General features: G+C 44.8%; 1 protein-coding gene across 1 annotated transcript in view; it reads left to right on the forward strand.

The window, feature by feature from the left end:
* Positions 1–2,330: 2,330 nt before the first annotated feature.
* The window catches only part of FREM3 (FRAS1 related extracellular matrix 3), a 109,532-nt gene continuing 85,424 nt past the window's right edge, over positions 2,331–26,438 (forward strand). Inside the window, exons 1-2 of the mRNA XM_015422915.1 lie at positions 2,331–7,572; positions 9,387–9,476. Coding sequence (XP_015278401.1) covers positions 2,331–7,572; positions 9,387–9,476 — 5,332 coding nt within the window. The remainder of the gene's footprint in view (positions 7,573–9,386; positions 9,477–26,438) is intronic.

A 26,438-nucleotide genomic window follows, 5' to 3' on the forward strand; every position in this document is an offset into this window, starting at 1 on the left:
TGGGGATCACCAGTAAATGCTGATCTAATGAGCGCAAGGACAGGGCACATATGGAGAGAGGTGGTCCCGTAAGTATGTTGATCCCTGGCTGCCCATGGCCTTAAAGGTAAGTACTAGCACCTTGAAATGGACCCAGAATTCTATCGGCAGTCAGTGCCATTAGCGGACCACAGGCCAAATGTATGCCCACGAAGACATCACTGTTAGCCCACGTGCTGCTGCATTCTGCACCAACTGCAATTTCCGGATCAGATATAAGGGTAGGCCCGTGTAGAGCGAGTAACAGTAGTCCAATCTGGAAGTGTCCATTGCATGGATCACTGTAGCCAAGTTGTGGTGGAGAGGTATGGAACCAGCTGCCACACCAGCTGTAGGTGGGAATAAAGCTGATTTGGCAACAGTGGTGACCAATTTTTAAAAAGGATCCAGAGGGAAACCAGGAAATTACAGGCCAGTCAGCCTAACATCTGTCCCAAGCAAATTAGTAGAAACTGTAATCAAAGATAGAGGGACAAAGCCTGCTGAGGGAAAATAAGCATGGTTTCTGCAAAGGGTGGTCCTGCCTTTTGGAGTTCTTTTGAGAAAGTGAACAAGCATGTACACAATGGTAACCCAGTAGATGTTATATTCCTGGACTTTCAAATGGCTTTTAACAAGGTACCTCACCAAAAACTCCTGAGTAAATTTAGCAGTCATGGGGTAAGAGGACGGGTTCTCTTATGGATTAAAAACTGCTTAAATGACAGGAAGCAAAAAGTAGGAATCAATGGATAGTTCTCACAATGGAGGGAAGTAAGCAGTGGGGTCCCACAAGGATCAGTATTGAGGCTGGTACTATTTAATTTATTCATAAATGGTCTGGAACTAGGAATGAGTAGTGTAGTGGCCAAGTTTGCAGATGACACCAAATTACTCAGGATGGTAAAAACCAAGGCTGACTGTGAAGAGCTCCAAGAGGACCTCCACAAACTGGGTGAGTGGGTGACAATGCAGCAAATGAAGTTCAGTGTTGGTAAGTGTAAGGTGATGCACCCTGGAACAAAAAAAAATCCTACTTCAAGTATAGGCTAATGGAGCCTGAACTCGCTGAGACTGAGTGGGGAAAAGATCTTGGGGTCATAGTGGATAGCTCAGCGGAGGTGTCAAACCAGTGTGCTGCAGAGGTAAAAAAGGCAAAAGGATTATTAAGAAAGAATAAAACTGCCAAATTTGTAATGCCCCTGTATAGCGTTATGGTGCGGCCTCATTTGGAATACTGTGTACAGTATTGGTCACTGTGTCTCCAAAGGACATTGCAGAGCTGGAAAAGGTACATAAGAGGGCAACTGAGATGATTAGGAGGCTGGAGCTCCTTCCCTATGAGGAAAGGCTGAAGAGGCTGGGACTTTTTATTTTTGAAAAGAGAGGACTAAGCGGGGACTCCCAAGTACATCTGTGTCGCAGCAAAATGTATATCAATATGTTGCTTAACAGAATGGATGTGTTATACATACAACCACTACCCCAGGATAAACAGGAAATTAATTACCATGGTCTTAATCTTTCTCTCTGTAGACAGCAGTTGACTGAACAAATTACTTCTGCAAGGAGTGCTGTGACGCCTTAGCTCCTTTATCTCCTATACGGCATCACACAGCCCTCTTTGCCTTTTTCATGCTTCAGACTGGGAGTCTCAATGCACAAAAACACCAATTCATGTTACATTTGCTGCTAAGAACGCTTCGAAAATCCTCTTTCCTATCTTACCTCGGGGACCGACACACAACAGCGCAGGAAAGGAGCCAGCCCGTGTGTTTCACACCTCGAGATAACAAGAGTCGGCTCCTGACACTAAAAAGAAAAAAATTATGCCCCCGAGATAACATTTTTTGCCAAGGACTTTCCATGCCCGGCGGGGCCGGATCCTTCGATGGCTTCACGTCACCAGCAGCCGCTAGTGGAGCGCCGAGTGTGCGCCGGAGGAAGCGGGCGGGCAGGCGAGTCCCTCTCCCTCCCTCCCTCGGGGGCTGGCTTAGTTTGCATTTGCAAGGGGAGTTTTGCTCGCCGCTTTTCGGCTGCAGGAGGGAAGCCGGTCCCCGGTTCCTGGGTGGGCCATGGAGGGGGGCGCGGGAGTTCCTGGGCGGCGCGAGGAGCCGCCAGCTCCCACCCCCTCTGCTTCCCTTTAGTACCTGCTGCAGCAGAAGGCAGCAGTCGAGGCCAGAGTGGCCCGTTCCGGAGCCGCGCCGCCGCCGCCGCCAGGGTCGTGCACCTGGCCTCAGACACAGCGGAGGCAAGGCCGTCACCGGGTCCCAAAGCCCGTCGAACCCAGGCGCCGGGCACGAAACAGCGGAATGGCCGGCGCAACAAGGAAGCTCCGCCGCTGCCTGGCGCGGCTCGGCGGGATGCTGCCGCCGCCGCTCCTCCTCCTCCTCCTCCTCCTCTGCAGCCCGCCGGCGGCGGGAGACCCTTCCCGGCACCACAACTCCGCCGAGCCGGCGCTTCTCGTCCTGCCCGGCGGCCCCGACGACGGCGGCGGCGCCTCCGGGATCCTGCTGGCCAACCGCGGGCTGCGCGTCCCCTTCGGCCGCTCCGTCTGGCTCGACCCGGCGCGGGACTTGGTGATCCGCGTGCGGCCGGGGGACCAGTGCGTGGTGACGGTGCTGGAGAGCGTCCCGCCGCCCGCCCCGCACCGCCCCGGCGCGCTCTCCCCCCAGCGCTTCCCTTGCGCCTTCGGGCCCGGCGAGGTGACCTACACGCACTACGGCTCCCGCAGCCCCGGCCGCGACCGCCTCAGCCTCCAGCTGCGCTACGACTCGCCCAGCCGCACCCTCGTCGCTCCCTTCACGCTGGAGGCCGAGGTGCTCTCGCAGCAGCTGCGCCTCCTCAGCCGCAACCTCCCGCTCGCCGTCGAGAAGCTGCGCGGCCTCAGCCCGCCCCTGGACGCCAAAGTGCTGGCCTTCGCCGAGGCGGGCGCGCCGGGCCGCCGCCGCCGCTGCCGCCTCACCGCCCTGCCTCACCCGCCCGGCAGCGGCAGCCACCTGCCTGCCTACGGGCGCCTCGTGGACGCCGACGGGCGCCCCCTCGCGCCGGGCTACAGCGACGAGTGCGGCCGCTTCCTCGCCCTGGGCGTCCGCTACGAGCACACGGCCGCCACCCCCTCGCCCAACCGCGACTACATCCCCATGCGGGTGGAAGTGGTGGAGGAAGGCGGCGAGTCCCGCCAGAGCCGAGGCGAGCAGGAGTATTTCCAGGTGGTGGTCCGCATCCGCGAGGGGGCGGAGAATACACCCCCCAAGCCCAGCTTCGTCGCCTTGCTCATGATGGAGGTGGACCAGTTTGTGCTCACGGCCATCACTCCGGACATGTTGGCTGCGGAGGACTTGGAGTCCCCGTCGGACCTGCTGTTGTTCAACCTCACTTCACCCTGGCCCAGCACTGGTGGGCAGGACAGGGCGGCCGGGGATGACCCCCGGTTACGAGGCTACTTGATCAGCACCGATGACCCCAGCCGCCCACTCACCTCTTTCACCCAGCGAGAGGTAAGGGAGCTGAAGATTGCCTACCAACCCCCCACTGTGGATTCAGATTATGAGCGGCTCTTCCAGCTTGAGATGGAGGTGTTGGACCCTGAGGGTGCCTCCTCGGAGCCCTTTGCCTTCATGGTGGTGGTTAAACCTATGAACACACTGGCCCCGGTAGCTGTCTTTAACCGTGTTGTTGGGCCCCAAATGATGCTTTTTGAAGGACAGTCGAGGCCACTTTCTGGCAATCTTGAAATCAGCGATGAAGACAACTTGGATGATGTGAAAGTATGGGTTACAAGGGGACTAAAACATGGTGAACTCAGGGTGTTGGGTGCCCCGCTTGGTCGCCAGTTTTTTACCGCTGCAGAGTTAGAGGCTGGACAGGTGATTTACCAGCACGATGGCAGTGAGCACAGCTACAGTGACAACATTGTCTTCCGCATGGGGGATGGACAGCACCAAGTGGAATTTCTTTATCCAATCACCATTGCCCCTGATGACGACCAGCCGCCCCTCCTCAATGCCAATACTGGTTTAGTGCTAAGTGAGCACCATATGGTCCAGATTTCCCCTTTTGTCCTCAGTGCCACAGACATAGATTCTGATGACTCTACCATTCGCTTTGTTCTGAAAGAGATTGAAGGGTCTTCACATGCATCCACTCCTCACCATCTTGGTGAACTTCTGCTGCGTCAGGCAGAGGTTCCATTATCTTATGAAAAAGAGGAGGGTGTGGAGGGAGAGCATGGTACTGTATCCTCCTGGCACTTTGTGGAGAGTGAAGGCATGTTTGAGAAGGTGGTGACTGAGTGGCTGCAACAGGATATCCTGGATGGAAAGCTGTTCTACAGGCACACGGGGCCCCATAGCACCACCCTAGTGATGGATCAGTTTCTATTCTATCTCCAGGATGATAATGATCCCCCAAATCAATCTGGAGAACAAGAGTTCATCATCAAGGTCCAGCCAGTAGACAGCTTACCTCCAGAGTTGTACCCTGGCACCACTTTGCAGATGACAGTTCTAGAATATCAGATGACCCACTTCAGAAAACGTTACCTCCGCTATACTGATTTGGACACAGATGACAGGGAACTGAAATATACTGTGCTCACACCACCAACTGATATTGATGAAAACCATCCTGTGCTGGCTGGGGAAATTGTGTTGACTGACAGGCCTCTAATATCCATTACACAGTTTACTCAAGCACAAGTAAATCATCACAAGGTGGCATATAGGCCTCCAGACCAAGAGCTTGGAATTGCCCCAAGAGTAGTGCAGTTCACTTACAGTGTAGAGGACACAGCAGGTAATTCTGTGCCAGGCACCTTTACTTTTTTCCTGCAGCCAGTGGATAATCAACCTCCCCAAATTACCAATGCTGGCTTCATTGTGCCTGAGGGGGGCATCTTCCTTCTCACTAGTAGTCAACTAGATGCTACTGATAAGGATACAGACACTGACCGGATTGTCTTCACTTTAACTGAGGTACCGCAGCATGGCCACCTGCGCTACCTGGAAGAGGGACAGATGGCACAGGGTGAATCTTTTCTTTTAGATGACATTGCTAATGGCCGCGTATCATACCAGCACAATGGTGATGAGTATACAAGTGATTCCTTCCAGTTGGAAGTGAGTGACGGGATCCATCAAGTGCCAATCACCGTTAGGATTGTTGTTCAGCTAGTGGACGATGAGCGACCCAGCATCACTGTCCCTGGTAGTAATGGATTGTTGGGGGCTTTCATTGATGTCCTGGAAAATAGCGCCACTGAAATCACTACTTCTCTTATTCAGGGTACAGATGAGGATACTGATGAACTGGCATTAACTTTTATTGTGGAGGATCCCCCTAAACTGGGTGACATCTTAGTGGATGGGGTGCCCTCTGAGAGGTTCACCCAGCAGGACCTCATCAGTGGCACAGTAGTATATGCTCACACTAGTGGAGAGATTGGATTTAAAAAGTTGTCTGATTCTTTCAACCTTACTATCTCCGATCTCTCTAGTGAGTGGGTGGTGGGAGGCAGCACTGTGGAAGGGGTGCGTGTGACTGTGACTGTTTTACCAATGGACAACATTGCTCCAGAGGTTATGATGGGAGAGGAATCATTCACTGTTTATGAGGGTGGGAAAAATGTGCTAAGCTTACAGCTGCTAGATGTGGAGGATGTGGATACTCCTAGAGATGACATCCTGTGTACTATCCTCACACAGCCCTCCTCTGGATACCTGGAGAATATCTCTCCAGCTCCAGGGTCTGAAAAATCAAGGGCCGGAACTGCCATCAGTGCCTTTTCTATTAAAGATGTCCGTCTTGGACATATTAATTATGTGCAGAGCATCCACAAGGGAGTAGAACCTTTGGAAGACCGATTCACTTTCCACTGCTCTGATGGTATCAACTTCTCCCCACGACATTTCTTTCCTATTGTCATTGTCCCGACTAATGATGAAAAACCAGAACTGTTTGTACGTGAGTTTGTGGTGCTGGAAGGGATGAGCTTGGTGATTGACACTCCTATTCTTAATGCTGCTGATGCTGACATTCCCTCAGATGAGTTGCGCTTCTTCATAACTGTTCCTCCTAAACATGGGCAGATTGTTCACCAGCTGGCCAGTGGCACTGTGTCCATCCACAATTTCACCCTGGATGAAATCCGGGAAGCATCCAACATTGTATACGAGCATGATGACTCAGAGACTAAAGAAGATACTTTCAAAATCCAGTTGTCCGATGGCCTGCACACTGTGGAACAAGAAGTTTTAATTATGGTCATTTTGGTGGATGATGAGACACCCAGGTTGTCTATCAATGATGGACTTGAAGTGGAGATGGGTGAATTCAAAGTTATTACTAATCGGGATCTCAGTGCCACTGATATAGATTCAGAGGACAAAACACTCACCTATATTATCCGTTTGTTACCCAGGCATGGCCTTCTGCAGCGAGTAAGCAAAGATGGAGAGCTCTTAGGCAACATTACACTAGGCATGAATTTCACACAAGATGATGTAGACCAAGGTTATATACGCTATATTCACACTGGCCAGCAGGGAGTACGTGACTTGGTTAAGTTTGATGTCACTGATGGTATAAACTCTTTGATAGACAGATATTTCTATATTACTATCAGTGGTATTGATATGGTATTCCCTGAGGTGATCAATAAGGGGGTAACATTGAAAGAAGGTGGAAAAGTGACTCTCACTACTGATCTGCTCAGTACAAGTGACATTAACAGCCCTGATGAGCATCTGCGGTTTAGTATCACCCGTTCCCCAATTAGAGGACATTTGGAGAACTCTGACAGCCCTGGAGTTCCTGTCACTACCTTCACTCAGCTTCAGCTAGCGGGCAACAAGATCTATTATATTCACACAGCAGAGGATGAGGTGAAAATGGACAGCTTTGAGTTTGAAGTAACAGATGGTTATAACCCAGTTTTCCGGACTTTCAGGGTTTCCATTACTGATGTGGACAATAAAAAACCAATTCTAACAGTCCATGACCTGACAGTTCAAGAAGGGGAAACCAAACTGATCACTCCATTTGAGCTGACTGTAGATGATCGTGATACGCCTGATAATTTACTCCGTTTCATAATTACTCAAGTCCCTGTTCATGGCCAGATTATATATAACAATAGCTATTCTGTGACCAGCTTCACTAAACAAGACTTAAATGAGAACATGATCAGCTATAAACATGATGGTACAGAAACCAGCCACGATAGTTTCTCTTTCACTGTTACTGATGGAACCCACTCAGATTTCTATGTTTTCCCTGGTACCACCCTTGAAACACACCACCCTCAGATGATGAAAATCCAGATCAGTTCTCTGGACAATGGTGTTCCACAGATAGTAGTGAATAAGGGTGCCTCAACACTGAGAAATCTTCCAACTAGGCATCTAGGATTCTTAATTACCAGTAAGTCTCTGAAGGCAGAAGATAGAGATAGCCCACACAAATTACTGAAGTACAAGATCACCGATGGGCCAAAATATGGACTCATAATTAATACTGGCCTAGGAAACGGAAGTATTAAAGCCTTCACACAAGGTAAGGCTTCCACCTTTGTACTTTGTGTATTTATGATCCCACAAGAAAATTGGTAAATATAACATTCAGTCTTGTGTAATATTTTAATTCCATAGTCATAATTTATATTTTGGAAGATGCACTGTATCTCCCAAGATTTTTATGGAACTTACAAGAACTTACAATATTTCTATAATATAGGGTGCAACCTACAGTGCATTTAATTCTGATTAGACTGCTATCTAATTCCTGGTGGGACTCCAGTTTGTTTGGCATATGGGGAAGAACATTGCCAATCCTATTTAGGGAATAACAATTTTCTAGGTCTGCTTTGTATCAAAAAAACATAGTTTCATTACTTTTTGCCTTTTGCATTAGGTGCTTGTTGCAGCACTAATTATAATACAGAAGGTGAGTGGTTGCATAAGTAGCAAGGTATTTTTAAAAGTATTTCAAGTCTGATAGTTATGCCTGATTTTTAAAACATGCCTTCCTTATTTACTCCTAATCAAAAGCTTAGACAGTGTGGAACTGGTGAGGGTTTTCCTGTATCTTGAATTGCTGCTTGACATGAAGAAAGAAGAAAGCTGGGACAGCAGCTAAGTGTGCCCTTTGAAATGGGAATTTCTTGGCTCAACCGTAATCCAAAATTACAAGGTCACACTTTATATGAACTATGGTTCACCGCTAACCAGAGATGTGAAATTAGTCCAACTCCTAATTTCAAAGTCTGTGAACAGTGAACTCTGGTTAGCATTAACTGTGATTTAGAGTGGTGCTGATGCAAGTCTTAACTACAGTTGGGTTGAAGATGATGGTGGGAAGGGAACAGAGAATCCAGTAGGTCTGGTACCTTAATCACAGATCAGGAAAATTCCATTTGGCCTGGAATTAGATGACATTAGACAAGCTCCACTCACAGCCTCAGTAAGTAATAATACTTATAAGGCCTGCCTTGCTGGGCTGTTGTGTGGTTTCTTTCCTTCCCATTGTCCTAGGATGACAGAATCTTAACTACTTATTTATCGAATTTTTATACCGCCCTTTCTCCAAGGAGCTCAGGGTGGCATATGTGGTTCTCCCTTCATTTTTATCCTCACAACAACTTAGTGATAGGTTAGCCTGAGAAAGAATGACCAACCCAAAATCTTTTAGTGAGCTTCATTTGAACCTGGGATTTGAACCTCACTCTCCCTAGGCCTACTCTGACATTTTATCCATTACATTCTACTGGCTCACAAACATATCCTTTCTGCTATAAAGGCCATACCCAAAGAACCATAAAACTAGTTCTGTGCCCAGGAGCATTCTGTTTCTTGAATAGCAGGCTGCCCCTGTCCCCTGCAGCGCAGTAAACTGCTTTTGAAACTAAGGGGGGTCTGTTCCTAATATAGTATAGATATCTGGTGTTTCAAAGGGGGAAAAAAACACTGGACATGGCTAAAGTAGTTTTTTGGATCCTAGCCAGCTTTTATTCTGAAGATGTAGTGTAAGTGGGTTCCATGTGCCAGTTAAAGAGGGATTGTGAATGAAATCACACTTTGAAAAAAACCAACAGAATGGACAACAAATATATGAACTTTAGCTCTGAGCTCAAAACTAATTTAGCCCACACAGCAAAAATAGATTCAGATACATCATGGATGGAGTAAGATCCTGATTCCACTAAATTCAGTAGAGCCAGGATTTCACTCATAGAATGTTAAAGGGTTATAGAAAGATCATCTGTAATTTGAGGGAATATTTCCAAAGTTGTTTTTCAAGTTCAAACAGTACTCGGAAGGCTTTGGTGTAGCATTTCAGTGATTCATGAAACTGTTTTTCTTCCCTATTAGCTGACATTGATGACATGAAAATCTGCTATGTCTTGAAGGAAGGTGAAAATGCTACTAGTGATATCTTCTATTTCTCAGTTGAAGACAGTGGTAAGAAAATACATTTTAATGAGTGGAATATATCTTAAAATCAACCTGAGAATATTGGAATTAAAGGATTTATAATTTTACTGTGCATTAGTTAAAAAGGTATTTGTGTCGCTTTGATAGAAGTACATTTTTTCGTATTATTACTGCCCAATCCTATGTGTGTTTGTTCTCAAGTAAGTTCCTTACAGACTGTAGGGTTACTCCCAAGCGCATAGGATTGGAGACTTAATAGGCTTTACTTTGTGGATGGAAGATTTAATGAATCTTGGCCTGGTTCTTGAAGTTCGATTAATTATGATTTATGAAGCGGGGCAAGATCCATGTGTGCGATCAAGTCTGCTATTTACATGAATCTGCACTCCACCCCTCTCTAGCTGCATCTAGTTCTATATTTAATTGTATTTTTGGTTCCCAAAGTCAATTTGGGAATGTCTGTAGACTCCTTTTAATCCAGATTGGTCACAGTTCAATTGGGGAGGGAATGGAAAGGGTACATACAATCCAGTGAGACACTCCTAGTCTTTAAATTCCAGGCAGCTGGTTGTTTGTACTGGGTTTTTGGCATTTCTCACATGTTTGCTTCATTAGTGATAAAAGTTTATCTCATTCTAAACTCTATTGCCCCAGTCCGCTCATGGATTTTCCTGTGCTGAACAGGTGATTGGCACAAGGGGGATTATAGAGACTGTATGCATGCACAATCACTTGAGGGAAGTTGACAGTTTTTCTTGATGAGTAGGTTTTGTCCCATCCTGCTCAGAGAATCACTTTTATCTGTGTTGTGGAGAGATTGGTAAAGGATTGAACCGTTGATTCAATTCAGATCCATTCAAATCAAGGGATACTTGCAGGAAATGTGGAACTAAATACCTGAAATGTGTACGTTCTGCATGCACGCCCACACATACACACATATATAAAATGAAGTTACCAAATTCTGAACTGAGCTCTGTAGCTGTTTCTCTAACAGCAGTTAGTAAATGATGGTGTTTAGCTCCAAGCCACAAAAGTTTCACCTGTTGGTTCACCTGTTGCATATCAGATCTATGTTAAAGTGACATGAGCAAACAAATGTGCCGTGCCTCAAGCTGTCTGAAAATTGCACACTTTGATGTGAACATTCCAGGCATGCAGTATGTTTGTGAGTTAAAAGATACTCTGTACTTGCTCAACAGCACTTTTGTTTTCATCTGTAATTCTTAAGTCCTAGAGCTCTGGCATTGAGAACAGTTTATGGCCTTTTTCATGACTTGCTATAAAGTGACTACTCTGTTGCTATTCTTTCCCAAGTTTTATTTTTGGTCCTAATTGAAGAAGATTATTTTTATTCACGAAGTAGAAACTATGGACCTTTGATTTGCATTCATTTGTTGTTAGAACTATAAGGATTGTGAATTCTTCAAAAGCTATGAGACTGATTGAAGTTATGTGTACTTAAGAGAGAGCTCTAAAAAACTGACTTGCCTAAACAAAGTTTGCTTTTTGAATTATACCTGTTCTACAAGGTTGTGGTCATCTTTCAGAAACAAACATGGTGATTCCTATATTTTAAAGTAATCCTTTTGATGTTTCTCAGAGTACCTTTTAAAAACCAGCCCTGATTTTCTGCCTTTAACAGCAGTCTGGGATATAGACATTTAGCAGGTCAGTCTTTTCTAGGATGGTGATAAGCAGCAGTAAAAACTTCACCTGCTAAATATCTATCTGTGAGGTAGCTCTTAAAGGCATAGAAGCAGTCCATTTAATAAAGGTCACAGTCCTTGATATTTCTAGGGCAATAGATGTGTTTGTGATTTCATTTACCCATGTGCTTTTGTATGCATATGTTGTATATGCTCCGTGGAATGTGAGATGGATGGGTGGGGAGGGAGAGGAAAGGAGAAATCTTTACCACTACCTGTCTCACCCTGGGGCATTTGCAACTTGCCAAGGCAAGCAAGTAGGAAATTGCATTCTGATTTTGATTTTATTTGCGCAGCTTTATTTACAGCTATGATGGTCTTCTGCATAAGTGGCATAGGTCAGTTCCAATTTCCTTTAAATATACCCCTTTTGGGGAGGTTGATGGGTTTCAGCCATTCTTCATTTATAAAGTGGAATATACTCTTTCAGCACATGTGATTTGTCAAGTTGCACCATGTCCCTGTTCATCTTGCACAGATCCTGGTGGTATTACAGCCATCTGTGAAGATGGCACAGGGAAAATCACTGCAGCAGATCCTGTATTGCATAGTGTTTTTTGTTTTCAAAGGCATTTCATGAACTTGCAGATTGATGCTAAAGTTCTGTACTTTGAACATAGGTTAGTCTCATGCAGATAGCCAACAATTTATCTACAAAAATGAAAAAAACCCACATTTACAGATCCATACTACATTCCCTAAGTGCATCAACCTCAGTGAACTTAGAAGCATGTATTAGGGTTGCCAGGTCTGAGTTGGAAAATACCTGGAGACTTTGGGGGTGGAGCCAGGAGAGGGTGGGGTTTGGGGAAGGGAGAGGCCTCAGCATGGTACAACGCTATAGAGTCCTCCCTTCAAAGCAGCCATTTTCTCCATGGGAGCTGATCTCTGTCAGCTGGAGCTCATTTGCATAAGTGGGAGATCTCCAGGCCCCACCTGGAGGCTGGGAACCCTAGAATGCACATTTGCTTAGGCTACCACTGTTAGTGTTTGTCATTTGATCAGTTATGTAGAGCAAACAACCATTTCAGCACCTCTAAATAGATCCAGCTTTATCTAACTGCAGTATTGGCACAAGGACTGAAAAATCAGATCTTCTGCAGATGCTCTTGTACAACAGTGCCTCAATCTAAGCATTTATTGGCAGGTATATCAGGTTGTCAGTGCCTTAAACCTCTCTGCATTTCATACCTGTAGGATGCTTCTCTGCACTTCTAGACTGTGTGGTTGTGATGACTGCTAAATATATAGTGCTCTCGTGTACGTGGTCTTTTGAAGAATCCTGCTAAAGGCCTATCTTCTAACACTAGAGGAGAAAAATGAAAGGGAAGGAAGGAGTTCAAAAACAATGGGGAAATATGGAACATGTTAGAGCTTGTACTTCAGTAGTAACTCTCAACCTACTGATGGAACAGTATTGGAGCATGAAGCCAGTCTGCAACATTACCCTGTTTTTCCCCCCTTCCAGACATAGTTTTATAAAGTTTCCTACAGGCTGCAACCTGTGGTTCACTGTTCTAAAAATTAAATGGACTTTTTATCTTTATTATCAGAATTTATGACCATTTTAATGTAATTTATTAGAACATTGGAATATAGAATACAATACTTGCAAAACTTCAGTAATTTAGATCAGGAATTTGTAGCTAATTTTTTTTAGTGCTAGCAGTAGTATACATGGCTTATAAGGAGCCAGTTAGGGCTTAGACTTTGTGGTGGGCTTTGGCAGAATGAATACTACAAGGTTTATCACAGTGGCTTTACTCTGGCATGGATTGTATACAGCGCAAGTGGAGCTGGACTACATAAACAGTAACTGTCCTGCCCCCCTTCCCACTAAAGCTGTCTTTGTCCCCCCCCCCCGTGCCTCCATGGGTCACTGGATCTGAACAACTTTGTGGAGGGCTGCAGTGAGAGGCGAATTGTCAAAAATAGCTCTATTCCCTTCCAGAAGTAGAAGAACAGGGTAGTGAAGTGGATCCAGCACTGACTGATTGCATGGTTACCAACAGAGATTACCAACAATTCCTGTAGTGAGTTCAGAGCCTCTGAATGTAATTGATGAGCTGAGTAACTCTGCATATGACTGCACTCTTAGGACTATAGCCATTGCTGGAAAAATGCTGAGATGTATTCTTTAGCCAGTTTGGTGTAGTGGTTAAGTGTACAGACTCTAATCTGGTAGAACTGGGTTTGATTCCCCACTCCTCCACTTGCACCTGCTGGATGGCCTTGGGCAAGCCATAGTTCTGACAAGAGCTGTCCTTGAAAGGGCAGTTCTTGAAAGAGCTCTCTCAGCCCCACCTACCTCACAGGGTGTCTGTTGTGGGGAGGGGAAGGGAAAGGAGTCTGGAAGCCACTCTGAGACTCTGAGTGAAGGGTGGGGTATAAATCCAATCTCCTCCTCCTCCTCTTCTTCTTCATAGGCTAAGGCACACAAAAACATGTGTACAATTAAAAGTTGGGTAATGGTACACAATTCTGGCAGAAGTATTTGTTTTCACCTTAACAAATTGTCAAATAATAGGCAATTAGAGACTGAAATTTGTTTTTACATATTGATAATTTCAGACATGTGAAAAACTGCAGGTATCCCAGTTCTGCACACTGAACTTCACACATATCTTACATGGAAACCTGTAGTCAAGCTTCTGAGATTGAGTACTCTTCACTGGAATTTTAGTTGCCTGTGTTGCACGCCGTCTTCTGTTGTACTCATGGTGATCAAATACATGCTGTCCACAATAAGAGAGACAGAGATTTGGATCCTGCCCAAAAGCAAGACTTCTCAGCCTCCCTCCTCCAGTTACAGCTCAAAATGACCCCCAATGCTGTTGCTGGGGGAAAGGGGGGGGAATAGGTAAAAAATTTCCTTTGATTGACAGGAAATAATCAGCAGGATCCAACCCAGCATGGTGCAGTAGCTGAATATTGGTCTGGATTAAATTTTTCACTCCATCCTGAAGCTCCTTGCACCAGCTGCTGTCTCTAAACTGACCCTGTCTTGTGGGATATGAGGCTATGGAGGAAAGGAGAACTGTGTACGTTCCCTGAACGTCTTGGAGGAAGAAGGGGATAAAAATGTGATAGATGCACTACAGCTGACTGAGAAAGCTGGTGTTCAGTAAGCCCAGTTGTCTTGTGAGAGCTACTTAAAATATTGCAGTCTATATTTACAATCAGAGCAGCTGGCTATCAGGTTTTTGAGTGCTGATTTGTGTTGCTGTGCCTCAGTTAACATGGTCTTGTAGAAAGAGATAACAAGCAGGAAAGCCAATTTAAACATATTTTAATGGGGGAAAGAAGCCAAGCAGCTTGTGGTGATCTCCTTTTGTAATATACATGGATACAAAAAAGAAAAGAAAAGATTTTCTCCAGTTAAAAAGTTTTGATATATTTAGCTATTTTTGCTTATTTTCAAGTATGCTGTAAAGTGCCTTGTAGTAGGTGGTTTTAAACAGTGGAAACAGTTTCCCAATTTAGGATGTGATCATAGGACTTCTGCCTTATAAGGGAAGAAATCCTGCAGGGTCGTGCAATAGTATTCTAAACAAAATTTTATTTTTAATCCCCTTTTGTTATACACCTTCAGTCATGTTATAGAAATATCCTTTAGATTTTGCAGAGAATACTAGAATTACACTTATGATTAACTAGTTACAGCAGGTTCCTTACTTTGTGCTGTTAATGAGACTTTTTGCTTGTTTCATGTAGGAACTGCTACTACCATTACTTAGAGGCTCAAGTTTTGCTCATTGTAAGCATTTCCAGAAAGGTTAGGGTTATGGCGAGCCTAGAAACATACTTGTTTGTGCCATTCTTAGACATGCCCAAACCTTGAATGGGCACTGCTCTGTATTATCTGTAAGTGGGAACTGCACCATTCCAGTCTGCTCTCAGGAAATGTAAGAGGCTGAAAGCCACACTCACAGGGATGTATGGAGTGGTTGCGTGAACTTGGCAACCTTGCACCGTTACTTAGTTCTCTTTAACTGAATAGCAACTGAGTTGGGTGCTCCTGTCACCCTGATCTCTGCTTTCTAACTGCCAAATTGTTTGGATGCTTGTTAACTAGGGTTGCCAACAGGCCTGGAGAAAAATGCCCTGTTTCTTTAATAGAGGGTTAGCATGTGGAAATGTAGAATCATAGAATCACAGAGTTGGAAGGGGCCATACAGGCCATCTAGTCCAACCCCCTGCTCAATGCAGGATACAATTGAAGGTTTTTTTCACCTGGGCTGCGGTCAGATGACAGGTTTGGTGCAGTCTGGCTGTGCCTCTAATTTCTTCGAAACTATTTGTTCTGGAGAGTTTTGACCAGACACGCCACCCTCACCCTATGATGGACCGATCAGACTATTGCTGTGCGGTCACCATGGAGTGGTTAGATAGGAAACTTCCTTTTTAAAAAAAGTCTACTTTGCGCATGCGCAGAACTGCTTATTTGCCAGGAGCGAGTGTGTGGTTATGCGCATATCGCTAACTGTGGGAGAAATGGCAGTCAGGGAGCGGAAGCTGCAGACCTCCCAGATGGCTTGAATGTGCAATGGAGAGATCAGATGGCCAGAAGTGCAGAGTGAAAACAATTGGATCCATAAATACTTGACTTTCTCCAATGTTGGGAAAGTCGGGTGTGAGGACGGGGGGCTGACGACTAGGGAATGGAAGACAGATGTTGCTGTCTGGATGCACATGTTAAATCCAGCAGGGAGAAGTGACAACATCGGATTAAACAGCCTGTCTGATTGCACCCTTGGTTAGTAACATCTCTGTAAGCCTCTATTAAAGGAACAGGACATTTCCCCCCCAGGCAGTTGGCAATGCTGGGATCTACATAGCCACTCCAACTTTATATGTAGGATTTATTTTTATCTCCATGTTTCCATTGCAGACAACAGCATCCCAACTGCCATCTATGCCCAAGATCCACTAAAAGTTGCCCAGCATAAAAAATAATTAAGAATATATTTATGGTCCTTTGCTTTACTTTTGGGGGGATTTAACTATCCCCCGTATAGTTGTTTAAACTTTTCAGATTTTTCTGCACACCTGGGGACTGCCCCAAGTGTGCAGGAAAATCTCTGTGCCCCACAAGTGCCCCCGATGTGCGGATTTAGATATCTGCGCAGAGGGGGCCTCTTGGCTAGTAGTATATAGACAAGAAGTGGGACCCACGATACTCGTTGGGGGGGGAGTATTTCCTGTGGCTCCCAAGCTGCCAAGGCTTCTCCCTGCTGATTTGCAAAGGACTGCAGCCTTAGGAAGTTTCTGCTCAAGGCAGAGAGCTCCCAATCTAGGGATTTGTAATGAAAATGTTGATACTTTCATGGCGGTTTAAAACGAAGCCCTGTAGAAAAAACTAAGGCGCAAGTTTAATTCTTTCCTGTTGACTTCTGTGGGACTTTGAAGTGTTTCACCGTGGCTGGATGGTGCCCAGAGAAATGGCTGAAAGGGCATGACTAATGCGTGCGGCAGGTGCAAGCGGAATCAGGCCCCTGTGGCGGCCCCAAACCCCAGTTCTGTGGACAACGGGATCACGTTGGCACAGGTTGAGGCTCCCTTTCCACATCGGATCGGCTCCCTCCTTCCTTCCCTCTGAGCTGCCAAGGCTTCTCGCTGCTGCCCTCGCCACGGCCCACAACAGCAAGCACTGGCGAGTCCTGTGCGGCTTTGAGCTGCCAGGCCTGCAAAGCTCTTCCCTGCCACCGCCCACAACAGTAACACTGACGAGCCCTGCATGGCTCCAAGCCACCAGGCCCGCCCCCACCACTGCTACTGCCAAGAGCAGCAGCAATGGCTGTGGTTTCTAGCCGCCGACCTGCCAAGGCTCCTCCCCACTGCCCCCGCCACCAGCACCAACAGCTCTGCCACAGATCCTAGAGGTAAGTGCGTTCCCTGTGCATGTGCAGGGAATGCTGTTTTACTTTTGGGGGGATTTAAGTATCCCCTGTATATTTTTAAAAACTTTTCAGATTTTTCTGCACATTTAGGGATTGCCCCAAATGTGCAGGAAAATCTCTCTGCCCCCCAAGTGCCCCCAATGTGCGGATTTAGCTATCTGCATGGAGGGGGCAACTTGGCTATTAGATATATAGATTACTTGTATAGTAGTTTGATGTCAGCTGGCAGCACTGTCTGCCCTGCTGATGCTGGCTTTGTCAGCAGCTCTGCCAGTTAATTGGGAAACCACACAAGCCTATCTCCGTGTTTTTAAAAAATAAATGTTACTAGAAGTTTATTTTTGTCTGTTTTCTCACATTTTAAAGCTTTATCCAGTTATAAGTATTTCTTTTCATAGAACTATTGATAGAAATCATCATCTAGACGTAATATGAATACGTTAGAATTAGGGTTGCCAGGTCCCCCCTGGTCACTGGCAGGGGATGGTGGGTTAGGACTGCCAGATCCATGTTGGGAAGTGCCCAGAGGTAGGGGGGTGTAGCCTGGGGAGGACAGGGACCTCAGTGGGGCACAATACCACAGACACCACCCTCCAAAGCTTCCATTTCCTCAAGGGAAACTGATCTGTGTAGTCTGGAGATAAACTGTAATTCCAAGGGATCCCCAGTTCCTGGAGGCTGGCATCCCTAATTACAATACAGTTAATGGGTTAGATCCATCCTACTTTCCCATCTAATCTTGTCCAATTCTCCTCCTTATTACAGCCCCTGTCCTACATGGCTTTTGTCCATGCAGGTCCCATTATTCCTCCCCTCATTACAGAGTGGAAAAGGTGGCCAGATTCAACCCAATGTAATATGTAATGTGAACATTTTCACTGTAGCAGATCTCCTAAAAATGCTATTTTAGTTCATTTACTTATGTTTCTTTTTATTTTAAATTTGAAAAATAACTGAAGGTACCAAGTGCAATCTTGCATTTACCTACACAGCAGTATAGTAAAGTAAAATCAGTGGGGTTTAACTCTGCAGTGTTGGCAGGAATCATAGTCTTCATGCAGCAGGCTGTTCTCTTAATTGCTATCCTTTGTCAGAAGGAAACATTCTTAATAAGTGAAATATACCGGGTTCAGACACGTAGAAGTGATCAGCTCATAGTTTATTAGTGATTCAGCAAGTGAAAGAAGACTACAATCCCTGGCTGAAGCCAGGTATTTATGCCTGAAAAGGGTTACACCCTAAAACACCCCACTTCCAACAATAAACTATTTACACTCTATTGTTTCCCAGTTGGTTTACTCTAGGATCCTTGTCTCCCTACTTGTCCATTCTAGGATCCTAGCAATCTATTGTTATGCATCCCAAGCTCAGTCCTTTTGCAAGGGCAGTTGAGGCTCAATACATAACAATGAGCATAATGTACCCATCTCAAAATAGTTCTGTACATTGTGCAGAATGAACTTGTAAAGACAGGGCTTAATAATTTTTCTTCTTTAGCCTGTTTAATAATACATGGAAAACTAATTGGCACAACTCAGTTAAGTCTTAGCTTTAATCCTCTTGGCAAAGCTAAACAATATGAGGAAACAGATAATCACCTGTCTTTCCTTCTAACTCCAGTACTCTGATTGCTTTGTGAACACAAATGTTTGACACTCCCGTCCTACCTAGTTGTGGCTCAAACGACAGTGTTTGTATATGTGTAAAACTATGACAAGCAAATAAAAGATACATTTATAACAATTTGTTTTTGTTAAGTAAAGATAAATACAGGACTGAAATGTTATGGCTGGTTTTCTCTAATTAACACGTTACAGCTTGCTCTGAGGCTATTAGCGTTTCAAGCAATATGTCAAATCAATTTCTGTTCTTTCAGTAAAACTATTGTAGAGGCTATTAGGGCTTCAGAGTTGGTAAGGAGACCACTGCACTGATGGCCACCCAAGAATACATGAGAAATGTGCATTGCACAAATAGGGCTTCATTCCACAGGGAGTTTGTAAGCGTTAAAAGCAGATTTTATGAGTCTGTGGATTCATATGTTTTGCTCATGGCATGGGTATTCTCATGACTGAAGTTGTCTCACCCAAGGCATGCAACAGCAGTATATCTAATTTTGAACCTGTCTCCTAGCATACAGATAAAAATCCATACAATGGTTCCTGATACTGTCAGGGAGGGAAGTACACAGATTTGCAGAAAAACCTGGTTGTTTTTTTTAAAGAAAAACATACCCTCAGACAGGAGAAGCAATGTGTGAACTTTAGCACAAATCACAATTTGGAGGGCTTGGAGAAGAAAGTGTGGAGGATGCACTTCCTTGTTCAGTCCTTTTCTGCTACCGGCCAGGGAACTGGGAGGAGGCTTGGAGTGGAAAGCATGCTGGGCACACTCCGCTTCAAGCCCAAGCCCCCGGTCACCTAGATGGCAGTGGCTGGGGGGGGGGTTGTGCAAAGGGTTGGAGCAAAAGCTTTCTGCCCAAGTCCCCACATATCACAGCAGGGGCCCCAGGGACCAGCAAGAGATGGAGCAATGGGATGACACCTGCGCTATGAGTCCCTATGGCTGGCTTCTTGTGCAGATCTGATTAACTTTCTCATACTTCCTTGTGGAATTTGCATCATAATTTTCACTCCTGATACAAAATTGCAAGGTAATTTGCTGCTTTTATGAGTGATTACATGACATTTTTGAAATCTATTTACAAGGCTTTTTGTCCTGGCAACAACTTTAAAACCTTAAATGTATGTCTCTTAAACCAGTTGGGGTGTTCAGGTGCAAGCTAATGTAGCTCTTTGGGGATACTAGGGCTGAGGGGCTTGGGTATCATAAACTCTTGGGCTATAGTCTTTCAAGTATCATGAACTGGACATAAGCTCTTTGGAGGTGTTACTGCTTGTGACATATATACAGTTATTGACACCTTTAATGGCAGTGGAAGATTTTCTGGACACTAAGCTGGTTTTATTGAGCTCATCATTCCTGTTGCATTCTCTTGATTGGAAAGATTAGCTGCCATCTGTATAGTCCTAGACCTACCTTGTGAAGGAGCCATTTAATCAAGAGGTAGTGAAGAGAGAGCCCTGAGTGTTTTGGAAGGCTGTGTTGGTGGAAATCTTATATATATAATTCTCCTAACACATTGGCCATTTCCAGCTCTCCCATTGACTGTCCTGTGCGCTCCATCAGCTATTGGCCCATCAACCACCACTCAAGAGTAATTGTGTGCCATTGGCTGGGGGCTGGGTCCATGCCTCTTCCCTGCCCACTGGCGCCTCAGCCACTGTTCGCTGTCAGAAGAGCTGCCAAAACGGCTGTCTCTCCTGACGAAGACACTTCTCCTGCTTGGCTCCTGTGGGACTAACGTTTCCCTCAGTGGCTGTTGCTAAGCAACCAAGCTTGGTTCTGTCAGTAAAAAGTCAAAGCCAGGAAGCCCTTTCCAGGCCTTTGTGGGGAACTCATTGGGGCTAGTCCTGACTAGGCTTGCCAGTTCCAGGCTGGAAAATTCCTGGTGGAGTCTACGGAAGCAGAGTTTGGGGAGGGGAGCGGCCTCAGCTGAATAGAATGCCATAGACTCCATCCTCCAAAGCAGTTATTTTCTCCAGGGGGAGAGAGAGATCTGTTGTCTGGAGTTCAGTTGTGATACCAGACAATACCACAGCCAGTGTGGCGTAGCAGTTAGCACTTCAGAGCAGGGTCTGCCAGTCTCAGGTTCTTGCTGTGGAAACTGAGTGGGTGATTTTGGACCAGTCACAGACTTTCAGCCTAAACTACCTCACAGGGTTGTTGTGCAGTTCAAAAAGGGGGAGAGGAGAATGATGTAAGCTGCTTTGGTCCCCACTGTGGAGAAAGACTGTACTTTTCCTCCTGGTGAAACCATTGTTGCCAATCTGCAGGTGAGGGCTGGAGATCACTCAGAATTACAACTGCTCTCCAGATGGCAGAGATCAGTTCCCCTGGAGAAAATGATGGACTCTGCATCCTTAAACCCTGCTGAGATGCCCCCCTATGACCGCCAGTGTGACGTAGCAGTCAGGACTTCAGAACAGGGTAGAGGCTGCAGGTGGGGGTGGGAGATGAAAAGCTGAAGTCAGAGGGATAGATAAAGGTAGGTTGATGATTGGCTGGGGAGATAGGTTTGCCAACTCCAGGTTGGAAAATTCCTGGAGATTTGAGGGGTGAAGCCTGGAGAGGGTGGGGTTTGAGGAGGGATGGGACCTCAAACAGGTACAAGGCCATAGGCTCCACCCTCCAAACCAGCCATTTCCCCCTGGGGAACCACTCCTGCCAAACTCCAGATGAGGGCTGGAGATCACTCTGGATTACAGCTGGTCTTCAGATGGCAGAGATCAGTTCCCCTGGAGAAAATTGTGGACTCTGTGTCATTATATGCTGCTGAGGTCACCACAGCAAATTGACACTGAGTGCCCAAGGCCAGGGCACCCACACAGAGACTGTTTCTAGAGCTCGTTGTATTTATTTCCACAACGGACCTTATTCCTAGTAAACCAGAAAGCTAAACTTTATAAGGCAGACCATAAAATAAGTAGATAGTAGTTTAAGGCTTTGAATATATTTAGTGCCTTCACAGAATTGAAATGCAGAAATATATGAAAACATATCGTGAATGAGTAGTCGGTGGGCTAATTCACATTATGAATAAATCTACTATTACAGGGCTCTCATGCTACAAAACAAAGAAAGCCTTGTAAATCATGATTTCTTCCTTCTTAAAATGACAATAAGATAATTCTTAAATATGGTTCTTGTGAGATAATTGCATCCCTTGTATTTCAGAGAAGTTGGCTTGTCTGCCTTGAATTATATGATTACATGAGGAAATTGTTATGGTGACTAGGTAACATATCACTTCTTAATCCTGTATTAATGTTTTAAGGTGCTATACAGCTGCTAATAGGGTAATCAGAGCACTACTTTAAGAAGCATGGTGTCTGCATAGTATTCACTAATGTTTGTTATTATATATTTTGGCATATTTTAAAATACTAAAATGGTTTCAGCATGTTAATATCTGTTCTTTAAAATACCATTTACAAAATTTGAGGTACAAATCCATGACTGCCAACAATTTGATAAATTATATTAAAAAACAAAATGAGCAAAATTTCCCATTCTTGGGCAGGTAACAGAGTCGTGCGAGCTACAGCTGAGACTGGCAGGACAAGTGGTTAGTCACTGTGTAGCTTCAGTTGGTGAATGCGCATCGCCCTATGAATTGCCTCATTCTGTTAGCCCTCAGCTAACTGGTAGCAAACTGGTTCTTTCTGATCCGCCAATAGCTTATTTAGAGGGAAGGGCTCCATAGAGCACCTAATGAATTATTTGCTTGATGGCCCACACAATCTAACATGTCAACCTTTGGAGATATATATGTCCTGAAAGCGAAGGATCATATTAGCCTTTTCCATTTGTAAGTGTAGCAACTGCTCTTCTGTAGAAACTTGCTTCTTTTCCAGTTTTTGTACTTTCTTCTTCACCGTTTGGGTAGTGGCGTCCACTTCTTTCACCTTCTCATTTGCTTGATTCATCGTTTTCAACGTCTCGCTTATCAACCTTTGGATATATATTGAATATTTCCATGTTTATTGGATACTGTGTAACATTGATATGAGCATGGGTTGGTAGTCAGTTTACTGAGTCAGAAAGGAATTTTATTGCTCCTTAGGGTGGCCAGACATGGTATGGCTTTTGCCTTCCACGTAACAGAGGTAGGGGTGACTGGATGAGGTGGTTTGGGTACTGGTTGTTGGTTTCACTGACACTTCTGACATGTTGGCATTGGACAGAGACTATGGATTAAGGGCAAGGGGGGAAGAAGTGCCCCTGGCAAAAAACCTATTTTGGGGGTGCTTTCAAGGGTCTTAGATCTCCTGAAGCAGCTGGGGACAGTACTTACAGAAGTAATAGGTACTGCATGATTCTTTATCCTTTTCCTAATCATGTGAATAGGAGTTGATGTGCAGCAGATACACTGACTTGGGAATGGTGCTTTTCCATCCTCCCATTTCCACTGCAGATATGTCCCCTGAAATAAATCTCCTGAGATTCAGAGCATCCCCAGGAACAGCACTGGGACTTATTTGTGGGTCTGCAGTGGGAGGAAGCAATTGGCATCTTCTGCCAGTAGAAATGACCGTTGGGGGTATATTGTGAACAGTGCATATTTTTTGACAGCCCAGTATTATCGAGCTCTTCTAATGCACCAAATGCTATAACTCTCTTTTAGGGTAGGACAAATTCTTTCATCCAGTTTCCTTTGCTTACAATGTACCATCTTGGGTTTGTTCAGGTCAGTGACAGATCCACAGATGAGTCAAAACTTCCTTGAGCAGCTTAGTCCATGCTTCCAATGTAGGCCAAACTTTGCTTTTGTATTATGTCATCATTTTCATTACCCACTTCCCTTTGTGCCCTGTGTCCAGTTGTTTTTGGTTAAGTATAACCATTCCAGAAAACTGCTAAGAAACTATTTTGCTAAGCAACTGAAGATGACCAATAATTATTTTTAAAAGTAATTTGTCTTGTGCTTTAAATTTTATAAGCATGCAATAGTGCCCATAGCCATTAAGGATCAACTAAATAGGAAGGATAGCCCTGCAGTTTAGCAAAGGGTCATTAACCTTTTCTAGTAATATAAGGGAGACTGACTAGAGGTTGTTCATATAGAAAATCTTAGCAAATAGGCTGGTCTTGACACTGAGCCAACAACAAAGCTGTGTTGTGCTTGAGGATGCTATTTCTGCAGCAGTTAAGTTAAAATGTAATGCATTATTCATCAGCTAATCAGTTAGAAAAATCATTCCACCCATCCTTACAAATTTCTATCCTGTAATCAAGGATGAACAGGAAGGAAATATTAGTAGTATTGAATACATCCACAGGTAGGAAGAGGACAATTTTATACTTCTCATGGAAATTTGCTATCTCTGTTAATCCTTTATGAAGTTCTCTCTGTTTTAGCAGTAAGTTGTATTTCTGTTTCCAAAAATGCAAATAATGTGTAAATATGCGTGACCTTGAACATTCTTAACATGTTTCTGCCTTAAAGCTGTGTAGTAACTGCAAATGGGAAGGAAGAGAACTTACGAATATGCAATTTAAAAAATGGTCAGGTCAGTTGAATTTGTACTGAGCCAATATGATATAGTGGTTAGGGTGTTCTCTGTGGCAGCTCAACCTGAGGTTCAAATCTGCACTCAACCATAAAGCTTGCTGTGTGAATTTGGGCTAGCCACTATCTAACTCATCTCTAAAAGTTGGGGTGAGGATATAATGGAGAATAGGAATGCCCTGTACCGTATCCTGAATTCCTTTGATGAAAGGCATAATAAAAAGGTAATAGAATTTCTTAAAAAGGAAGGTCCCCAAAACTGTAATGCTTATTTTTATTAAGACCAGACTTTTATTAAGGACAACCAAAGTAATATAACATAGTGTATAAGCTTTTGAGTACTCCAGAACTCTTAATCAGGCTGAATGTTAAAAATACAAAAAAAGGAGATGAAAGTAGACCAAACCAAACCATCTTTTAGGCTGTGATATTAAGAATTCTCAGCATCCTTTGCAGAGTCCTTTGCTGACTTCAGTTGGCACAAAGTGTGGCTGCCTTGTATCAGGTTGTGCTGGTGGTATGCTGGGAATAAACAAGCAAAAAATTGAAGCCATCAGGTTAAAAATATAACAGCCAACAGTTGATCAAATATATTTTTAGTGTCATATAGAATGTACAAGAGCCAGTTGGTGTAGTGGTTAACTGCGCGGACTCTAATCTGGGAGAACCGGGTTTGATTCCTCACTCCTCCACTTGCACCTGCTGGATGACCTTGGACAAGCCATAGTTCTGGCACAGCTGTTCTTGAAAAAGAGCAGTTTCTGTTAGAACTCTCTCAGCCCCACCTATCTCACAGGGTGTCTGTTGTGGGGAGGGGAAGGGAAAGGAGTTTGTAAGCTGCTGTGAGACTCCTTTGGGTAGTGAAGGGCGGGGTATAAATCCAATCTCCTCCTCCTCCTCCTCCTCCTCCTCCTCCTCTTCTTCTTCTTCGAAGTAGGGTTGCCAACTCCAGACTGGGAAATGTCTAGAGATTTTGAGGGTGGAGCCTGGGGAGATAGGGTTGCCAAGTCGTTTTCGCCCTGTGGTGGGGGGCTCCCAGACGACGTCTCTTGCGTGCGCGCGCGTGCGTAGTGCGCGCCGCATGCACGTCACCCAGAGGTGACATAATGACGCCGGGCACGCTGGGGCGGGGCCACAGCCATCTGAGGGGGAAACATAGAGCGTGCCCGGCGTCATCACGTCACCTCCGGGTGACATGCACGTCGGGGTGGGGTTTCCCCCGGGGCCTGATTCCGTGGCGGCGGAAATTGGGCCTCCAAAGCGGGGGGGAAATCCGCCCCCCGGGGGGACTTGGCAGCCCTATGGGGAGAGCAGGCTTTGGGGGAGGGGAGGGACATCAGCAAGGTATATTGCCATAAAGTCTACCCTCCAAAGCAGTCATTTTTTTCCAGGGGAACAGGTCTCGTCTGAGAGCAGTTGTAATTCTGGGAGATCTCCAGACCTCACCTAGATTTTTGCAACCTTACTTAAAAGACTGAGAGCAAAGTTAAATTATAGTCGTCAGAGACTGCATAGCAGTCAGTAGTAGCTTTGGTAGTCTGTCACAATGACATAGATGCCACAAGATTCATTTTTGTTTTAGTGATAATGTATATTAAATACTTCGAGTGTTTAGGGAACATTCTGTAGAAATGGCAAGTTAGTATTCGTGATCAGGAGTGTTATAAACTTTTCAAGTGCAACAACATTAATTTTCATCTGGATTACACAAGAATAGTAATCTAATTAATTAACAGAAGTGTTAATAGGAGTCCATGTGCAAATGAGAAGTCGTACAGCAGAGAAGTTGTACAGCGCAGGAAAGAAACAAAATTGGAACTATTGTTATTATGCCAACATCCAACTATAGACCAATCAGCCTGCTTTCCGTTATGGGCAAACTGTATGCCAAACATTTACTATCTAAGCTGACCATATGGATGACAGAACAGAGAGGTCTGGAACAGCTGGGATTCTGTAAAGGGAAAACTAGACCATTGCATTATATTAGAGCACCTGATTAATAAGTATGTTAAAAGAAGCAATGTAAAATTATACGCTGCCTTCATAGATCTTAAAGGGGCATTTGAGTCAATCGACAGAGAACTCCTCTGGGGTAAACTACAGCAACTAAACATAGATAAGAGACTTATAAGAAAGCTATACACATCAACAAAATGCCAAATCAGATGCTCACTGACAGGGAAATTAACTACAAAAATCTCATCAAATAAAGGAGTCAAACAAGGCTGTATATTAGCACCCTTTC

The sequence above is a fragment of the Gekko japonicus genome, unplaced genomic scaffold, assembly GCF_001447785.1.
Source record: "Gekko japonicus isolate JY-2015 unplaced genomic scaffold, Gekko_japonicus_V1.1 scaffold110, whole genome shotgun sequence".
In the NCBI taxonomy this organism is placed as follows: Eukaryota; Metazoa; Chordata; class Lepidosauria; order Squamata; family Gekkonidae; genus Gekko; species Gekko japonicus.